Source organism: Vigna angularis, chromosome 2, assembly GCF_016808095.1.
Source record: "Vigna angularis cultivar LongXiaoDou No.4 chromosome 2, ASM1680809v1, whole genome shotgun sequence".
In the NCBI taxonomy this organism is placed as follows: domain Eukaryota; kingdom Viridiplantae; phylum Streptophyta; class Magnoliopsida; order Fabales; family Fabaceae; genus Vigna; species Vigna angularis.
In genome coordinates, this window is record NC_068971.1 from 40,296,049 (window position 1) to 40,305,129 (window position 9,081).

Genomic DNA, 9,081 nt, shown 5'->3' on the forward strand with positions numbered 1-9,081 from the left:
TACAAGTGAAAATTTAAAATTTTTAAAATCATAATATCATTGTGCAAATCCAAATTTATAAGTCTTTATAATTCTAGAAAAATAACCAAAATTCTAATTTAATTATAAAATAAAACTCCATATAAAATAGTTTATTCAAACAACCATAAATTCTCCAACTCCCTCAATCCACTCGTCACGCTATACAACATCTGAACTAACTACATGATCATCTACTCCCGTATAAAACGATCATCGCAGGTGGAAACCACAACCACATCATGTAAGGGTGAGCAACCAAAAATGTTTCGGTAAAGTAGACCGAGAACACTATTCACCTCCTCCTTTCTTTGCTTCGAACTTGTTGCTCTTTTCCTGATACCGATCGGGGGTTGACCTGCACAAAACACTCCGACGCTCAAGTCAGATATATTTTATAAAGAGGTCTATATTTTATTATAATAGATCAAGGTGTCTTTACCTGGGCATTAACCCTATATTTATAGGACTTATAATAATCAAGCTCATTAATTCATATTTGATATGGCAATAAATCCAATAATACTTGCTAATATACCTGCTAATTGTCCATTAATATCATATTCTTGTGCAATATGACCTGTGAATCACCCATAAATAGCGTATATTTGCATTTATTATGGTCATTAAACGTATTAATTGGCCATTAATGATATTTACCTTTCTTGATTAGTGTTTGTCTGACAGCCAGTCGGTTGCCTGTTTTGGCTCCGGATTCTCCTTAGTCGATCGGTCATCAGGTATAGTACATTAAGCCCCCCAAGCCCCAAGCAACTGTTTGCAGGTGCGAAGGGGTTTAAATATGTCGGACGAATTTAAAGTGGCGGGAAAGAGTGATTACCCTTTTGAATCACCGGGCAGTGTGCTATGGTTTGAGACCGAATGGTCGAATACTTGTGGCTGCTCGGTTAAGGACCAGGAGCTCTCGGAGAGCGTTCCCTAGGTTTTGTGGACGAGGGTGAGAGTTCACGAACATTCTTCACAACTCGGTTTAGGACCAGGAGCTCTTGGAGAGCATTCCCGGACCAAGAGCTCTTGGAGAGCATTCCCTGGGTTTTATGGATGTGAGTTAGAGTTCACGAACACTTTTCACCATTCGGTTTAGGACCAGGAGCTCTCGGAGAGCGTTCCCTGGGTTTTGTGGACGAGGGTGAGAGTTCACAAACACTCTTCACCGCTCGGTTTAGGACCAGGAGCTCTTGGAGAGCGTTCCCTAGGTTTTGTGTCATCGCCCCGCAACCTGTGATTTGATGGAAATTGTCTGGCTTTATTCATACAAAAAGTGTAGACACGTAAGTCTTGTCAAAAGAATTAAATCGAAACAAAATCATGACATCAAAATTCGACTAAAGTAAATTTAAGGCGAGTCGCATTCCAAGTACTAGGAAGGACTTTATATTATTTTCTAGACAATATATCCTCGAACCGAGCGGTCAAGGCTATGACTACGGCTGCGACTTCGCTTGTGCCTTTGTTCCTCTTTTTCATACAGCCGTACGATACCTCCCCGGGACCCTCTTGATGGTCGTTCCACCTTCACATATTTATGGAGATGACCCGCACGAATAAGTTCTTCAATCTTATCTTTGAGATTTACACACTTTTCAGTAGTATGTCCCAGGTTTTGATGGCACTGTTAGTGCTTCCCTCCATCAGCATTTTTTGGTGAATGAAACTTTCTGACCAAAAGGAATTCAACACTAAGGGATTCCTCAAGGATTTTTTCCCTTGGTGCATTTACAGCTGTGTAATGATTAAATTTAGGCATTCGGGAAAAGTCCTTTGAACGAGGACCTCCTTCCTTGTCGTTGCCGTGGACTGATTGTTTGTCGTCTGTATTTTCTCCTACAAAAGTTTCCTGCTGTTGTTTCTGAAAAGCGTGCATTTCTTCAATGTGTATGGATTTAGTAGTTATGTTATGCAATTCCCCCATTGTCAGCGGCGATTCGGCATATAGGCTATCAGCGAAAGGTCCTGGTCGTAATGCAGTGGTTAAGCTGTTCAATATGAACTTCCTCTCCACGTCATTTACTTGTCGAGCGGTTCTATTAAATCGGTTCATGAAATCTCTTAAAGTCTCGTCTTTCTCTTGCCTTATCTTTACTAACGCCAGATACATTAGTCCTTGGGTCTTGTTGGACGCGTACTGCTGCCCAAACAAATTACGCAACGTCCCAAACCCATCAATAGTCATAGGCTCCAAAGAATGGAACCAAGCCATGGCTTCTCCCTTTAGAGACAAGGAAAAAACCCTACACCATACCAAGTTATCAATAGAATAGACAACCATTGCGTCTATGAACGATCTCATATGCTCATCAGGATCGGTTGATCCATCATATTTCTCCATGGCAGGTAATGCCTTATTGTTAGGCATAGGCGCACCAAGAACTGCAACTGTGAAGGGATGAAGTCCCTCCACCTCATCGAGTTGTCCCGATCGATAGGGGGAGACTTCTGGATTACGCCGATCTTCCTGGGCTGCCCTTACAACACTGTTCGTCTCCTGACCTCCATCCTCATCCCGCACTATGCGAGGGTTCCCCGCTTCTCCAACTTGCATCGAGATTACCGACTGTTGGACCGACTGATCCCTCTGGCCATCACCTCGTTCTGCCCTTAAGGCTACAATCTATGCCTGCATTGCCTCCATCTGCCGCTGCATCTCCTGCATCATCACCCACGGGTCCGCCTGACCTGCCATCCTTGTGATCTCAACTGGGTATCCTATATTGTCCTCGGCCCCACGGTGGGTACCAATTGTTTTGGTAAAGTAGACCGAGAACACTATTCACCTCCTCCTTTCTTCGCTTCGAACTTGTCGCTCCTTTCCTGATACCGATCGGGGGTTGACCTGCACAAAACACTTCGACGCTCAAGTCAGATATGTTTTATAAAGAGGTCTATATTTTATTATAATAGATCAAGGTGTCTTTACCTGGGCATTAACCCTATATTTATAGGGCTTATAGCAATCAAGCTCATTAATTCATATTTGATATGGCAATAAATTCAATAATACTTGCTAATATACCTGCTAATTGTCCATTAATATCATATTCTTGTGCAATATGACCTGTCAATCACTCATAAATAGCGTATATTTGCATTTAATATGGTCATTAAACATATTAATTGGCCATTAATGATATTTACCTTTCCTGATTAGTGTTTGTCTGACCGCCGGTCGGTTGCCTGTTTTGGCTCCGGATTCTCCTTAGCCAATCGATCATCAGGTATAGTACAAAAAATATCATAACATACAATATACAACAATCATTTTAACACATAATAAGATAACCATGGAATCATATTTCATCACATAAATAATATCTCAACCAAACAATCATAAGCCAATGTCGTTTCCTTGTATTGTGTCGTCATAACATGTTCTCACTAATAGGACGATTTTAGTCGTCTTTCATCGCAACTTCAGACCTATCTTCCCGGCTTCTCAAGAACTAACGAGTAAAAACACTGATACTACATGCATTAATGCACTATACTCAGTCAAGCCGAAGCCTTTTGGGAGAGACATGCACCTCCTCGCGCAGAAGGAAGTGACACTTGAATCTTTGTCTCTACACGAGACTCCAACATCTTTAACGTAGCGCATTACGAAAAGCTCACACATGATCGACCAAGTACAAGGAAATAACATAGTTTCATATTCGCATCACAAATCAATACACATTCAATAACATGTATTTACCAAAACAAACACCAATTTTACTCAATTAAGCATGTACACATACAAACAAGGCAAGAAAAGAAAATAAGAAAACAAATAAGGAATGTAAGCTCCCCTTACCTTGGCTAATACTAAGGATTTATACACACCCTAAGGATCACAATAAATCTCCCTTTGTACTAACACTTTCTGCAGCTAATTCTTTTCTTCTCTTTAAGAATGTCTCTCTTTTTTTTTTCTTTCACCTTTCGAATTTAGGTTTCTGTCTTATTTTCCTAATGACTAGAGTTTCTATAGGAGGTGTCTAATATAGTTACAACTAGGTGTAGAATATACATAGGGTACTCTATGTATAATAAAAGTCCATATAATGAGTAATAACAACCAACTAAAATAAAAGATATAGATAAGATAAAATAAATTTATCTTTAACTTAATTAATTCTTATAAGTCCTTAGATATTATCTAACTAATAGATTATGATACGTTCCTAAATAATGCATTATATTTTATTAATATTATCTAACAATAATATCTAATTATATATAATAATGTCCCAAGATATCTTTTAATTAACAACATCTCAAGATATATTTTAATTTGTAACTATATAACCATATCTAAGAATATCTAACAATATTTAACTATATAAGTGGGTGCAAACCTCACCTTACAATATAGTTTTATGAGGTTGAGTTAGGTTTAAATTTTATTTCGTAACAACTTTAAAATGTTAGTAAGCAAATATAAATATAAAAATAAAAAAAATTCATATAAATAAATAAATAATAAAATAAAAAAGGCAAAACAAGGGTAATTTGTCGCAACTATATTTTATTTTTCTTGTGAATTAAGACATTGGAAAATAAAATAATTATGATTTAAGATGATGTGTGAATAATGTTTCTTCATCCTAAAAACAAAAATTATCATTTCTTCATACCAATTTTGAGTCTTAATTTTTTTTAAATATATATATATATATATATATATATATATATATATATATATATATATATATATTTCAAATTATCTTGAAGAAGTTGACATAATATTTGCATTCTATTTATCCAATAGATAGTTTAACAATAAAAAAAATTGGTATGAAAAAGAAAGAAAATCTTTTTGAGAAAAAAAAAATAGAAAAAAAAAAGATGATCCAAGAAAAATCATACATTAGAAGCAACATTATTCATAAACTGTTGTTCTAAATAACCATCACATCAACTTTAGGCCTTTAATATCCATTTTTATACTGTGATACAAGTTTAATAAAGTCCACATGGATCAAAGATTAATTGTTATCTTTCAAAAAATTTAATTTAGAGGAAAATATTCTGGCATGCTAGCAAGTTTTTTCAGAAAAATTTGAAAAAAAATATAATTTAAAACAATTTATTCAGATATTTGTTTTCTAACATTGGGAAAATTTCTTTTTGATTAATGTGTTTCAAAACTCCAAAATTTATATCAAAAGTTGGTTAGACAAGAGGCACCTCTTCCATTCTTCATGGACTCTTTCCTACCATATACTTTACTTTGAATTTAAATCTCAACCATTCTTTTCCTACCATAATTCATTTCCCTAGTTTGAAATTCATTTCCCTAGTTTGAAAATTTAAATGGGAGTAGTTGCATTTGTTCGTAATCCATACTTTAAACTCTTTTAAAGACCTTGAGCGATTTTATGTGTGTTATTCAAATAATATTTTGAAACAAATGATAAATTGAACATTTTTAAATAAATTTATCAGATAAAAGAATTATTAAATTAAAAAAACAAAGAAGAAGACATAACTAAGATAACAAAAAAATTCAAATTAATTGATATGAATTTTCAAATATGTACATAAAAAAAATAGTTTCACAAGGATACAACATTGGTGAGATTTGAGTTCAAGCACATAAGAGATTGATATCATTATCTATCCAAAACGTTAAGACAATAGGTTAATGTGTCTTCACATTTATATGTTGCTCCACTTTCTATCCAATGCGAGGCTTGGACTCACACTTGGATTCTTAACAAGCCTCACGTGACCAACAAAACAAAAAAAAAACACAAAAATAAAAAGATATGGGATTTAAAGAAGATTGTCATTAGTAACTATGTAAATCTACGAAATTTTTCTTCCATACGATACTTACAAGAGACAATTTAGTTGATAATCAAAGCAGAGTCAACAATTGACAAATCTCAAGAATTATTGTGTTGTTCTAAATCACAAATTTAATAAACACAAAAAGAAAAAAAAATATATTGTTCAAATAATTATCTTATTACAACACAAAAAAAACACATAATAAAAATACAAAAAAATTAAATGGTTATCTAAATGTACAAAAATTGTAGAAATACAGTTACAAATGGCTGACAAAAGACAAACATATAAAAAACAATAAAAAGTACACACAAAAAATAACATGTTGTAGTCTCTCCAAGGAGACTAATTAAATAATTAAAATAGCTTTTAGAATATATAAAAATACACGTAAAAGTAATAAAAGAGTTTTTAATTGTTTTCTTGAGTGGGCCAGCTTTAGATTGTCGGGAGACGGGCTTGAATTACCCAAAATAAATTATTAGAAAAAATGAAATTGGTAACGGTAATTGGAAAATGGAAATTGAACGGGTGTAATCTCTGGGCAAAAGAAAGAGACAAAGTAATAGTTGGAGGCAAAATAAAAAAATGAATGAATGGGTTGTTAAAGGAGGTTTTCTGGTTAGCTTGATGAGAGTGTTGTTCTTGGAAGGTACTGGTGTAGTATGTGTTTTGGTGTTTGGAAAAAATGAATAAACAATGAGAGAATTGAGTTTAGTTAGCTGATCAAGTTTGAACAAACAAACAAACAAAGCTCATAAAACACAGGTAACTAACTCCACCACACTGGTCAAACCCAAAGCCTCTCTTCTCACCACACCCTTCACTCTCAGATCTTCCCTTCATATTCTAAACTCACAAAACATCCTTCACACAACAGCAACTGCAATGTCCCTTCCCTTTTATTTCTCCCTATGTTTTATTTTTTCTCTTTCATTTATTCTTCCGCCTCCTTCTCTGGCTGCCAACGACACCGTTCCCTGTCCCTTGAACATCACGGTGCTCCGCGTGGTGGGTGGCGGCGCCCGTCCCTCCTTCGACTCCGGCACTCAGTGCCATTACATCTTGCAGGCCCTCCACCTCCTCCAGGCGGACTACCTCCGCCGCAGCAACCTCTTCGTGCCGCCGCTCAACGCCTCCGAGTCCTGCTGGACCTCCTTCCAGTCCTTCATCAACGAATTCGACCCGAGCATCGATATCCGCTCCTCCTGCGGCCTCAAAACCGAGTGGATCTCCCAGGGCTGCATGAACATCACCACAAAACAGCAGTTCGAAGCCACCGTCCCCACCGCCGCAATCCAGGCCGTCCAAGGCAACTGCAACCAGTCCCTCGATAACAACGCCCCCTGCGCCCTCTGCACCACCAAAATCTCAACCCTTCTCTCCTACTTGACCGGCCCAACCGTCGGGAACGTCTCCGATTGCCGAGCCTATACTTCCATCTACGCCGCCTCTCTCTCTGACCAGTATGGTGCCACTGACCCCGGAACCGCCAAGTGCCTCTTCGGCCTCGATTTTTCCTCCCCCGGTTCCAGCGGTAAGCGCCGAACCATCGTTATCGTCGTTTCCGTTTTCTGTTTTGTGGCTTTGCTTGTTCTTGCTGCGGTTTGGACTTACATTAGATTCAAGAAGAGGAACGAGTTTGGGGGAGGGAAGGGTGTTGGAAAATCTGAACTTGGTTTGGGTTTGGGTTCTGGGTTGGATTCCATGAACCAGAGTACGACTTTGATTAGGTTCTCTTTTGATGAGATTAAGAAGGCTACTAGGAACTTCTCCAGGGATAACATGATCGGGAGTGGGGGTTATGGGAACGTTTACAAAGGAATGTTGCTGGATGGTAGTCCAGTTGCTTTTAAAAGGTTCAAGAATTGTTCTGTTGCCGGGGATGCTAGCTTCACTCACGAAGTTGAGGTTATTGCGAGTGTTCGCCATGTGAACCTTGTTACCTTAAGAGGTTATTGTACTGCCACCACCAATTTAGAGGGGCACCAGAGGATTATTGTCACTGATTTGATGGAAAATGGGAGTCTTTACGATCATTTATTTGGTTCTTCCAAGAAGAATCTCAGTTGGTCTATTCGTCAAAAGATTGCTCTGGGGACCGCTAGAGGATTGGCTTATTTGCATTACGGGGCTCAACCTTCCATCATTCATAGAGATATTAAAGCTAGTAACATACTTCTGGACCATAAGTTTGAGGCCAAGGTGGCGGATTTCGGGTTGGCGAAGTTCAACCCAGAGGGAATGACGCATATGAGCACTAGAGTGGCTGGGACTATGGGTTATGTTGCTCCTGAGTATGCCTTGTATGGACAGTTGACAGAGAGAAGTGATGTGTTCAGTTATGGTGTGGTGCTTCTTGAGCTTTTGAGTGGGAAAAAGGCTCTTCAAACGAACGATGATGGGCAACCCTCCGCACTCACTGACTTTGCTTGGTCTTTGGTTAGAAACGGTAGTGCTCTGGATGTTGTTGAAGATGGCATTCCAGAGCCAGGTCCACCAGAAGTTCTTGAGAAGTATGTGTTGATTGCTGTGTTGTGTTCTCATCCACAGCTATATGCTAGACCAACAATGGACCAGGTTGTTAAAATGCTGGAGACAGATGAATCGGTTCCTTCGTTAATGGATAGGCCAATTCCTTTTATTGCTGGGAGGATTGACATTGAAAAATCTGCTCTCAGTAACTCGGGTCAGCTCTGCAGTCCAACCGGTTATCAAGCTTATACATTACAAAATCAACGCAAATCTATTTGTAAAGAAGATGAGGAAGAAGAAGAAGGAAGTTCAGTGGCTGATACTGTTACCACAGAATGAAACTGGAAATTGGATTGTTTTCCTCTAGCTAGTGTAACCGTGTAGACACGATTTTTTTATACATTAAGATTTTAGATTGTATCTTCTTTTTAAACGTTTTTTGTTGTAAAGGGAAAAAAGGTGTACAAAATTTGATTCTTTTTTATTGTATGAAGGAATATAGACAATGCCCTTCCTCTTACCAAATTAGTAAAATGTAGAAAAAACTAAAACGCAATATGATCGCATGAGTATGTGAAGATTAACTGAAGGCAAATGTAAGTTCTGGTTTGTTGTTGGTATTAGATGTTCTAATAGGAGTTACCATTGTTGTTACCAATGGTTTCATCTCAGCAACTTCCATTGTTGTTACCACTGTTGTCAACTGTACATGTCGGTCCCTACAGTTAGAGAGAGAAGGGAAGCAGAATCTTAAGCTTTATAAGATTAATGAAATACTACCATAAGCTAACAGAA

At 37.6% G+C, this 9,081-nt stretch overlaps 2 protein-coding genes across 2 annotated transcripts; one reads left to right on the plus strand and one right to left on the minus strand.

Moving 5' to 3' along the window:
- Positions 1-1,654: 1,654 nt before the first annotated feature.
- On the minus strand, positions 1,655-2,581 carry LOC108327560 (uncharacterized). The gene has a single exon (XM_017561251.1). It carries the CDS (start codon positions 2,579-2,581, stop codon positions 1,655-1,657), a length of 927 nt encoding a protein of 308 aa, XP_017416740.1.
- A 3,839-nt stretch (positions 2,582-6,420) lies between these two features.
- LOC108327877 (probable LRR receptor-like serine/threonine-protein kinase RKF3) lies at positions 6,421-8,806 on the plus strand. The gene has a single exon (XM_017561602.2). The coding sequence runs from the start codon at positions 6,700-6,702 to the stop codon at positions 8,623-8,625; it is 1,926 nt and encodes a 641-aa protein (XP_017417091.1). The 5' UTR covers positions 6,421-6,699; the 3' UTR covers positions 8,626-8,806.
- Positions 8,807-9,081: the final 275 nt, after the last annotated feature.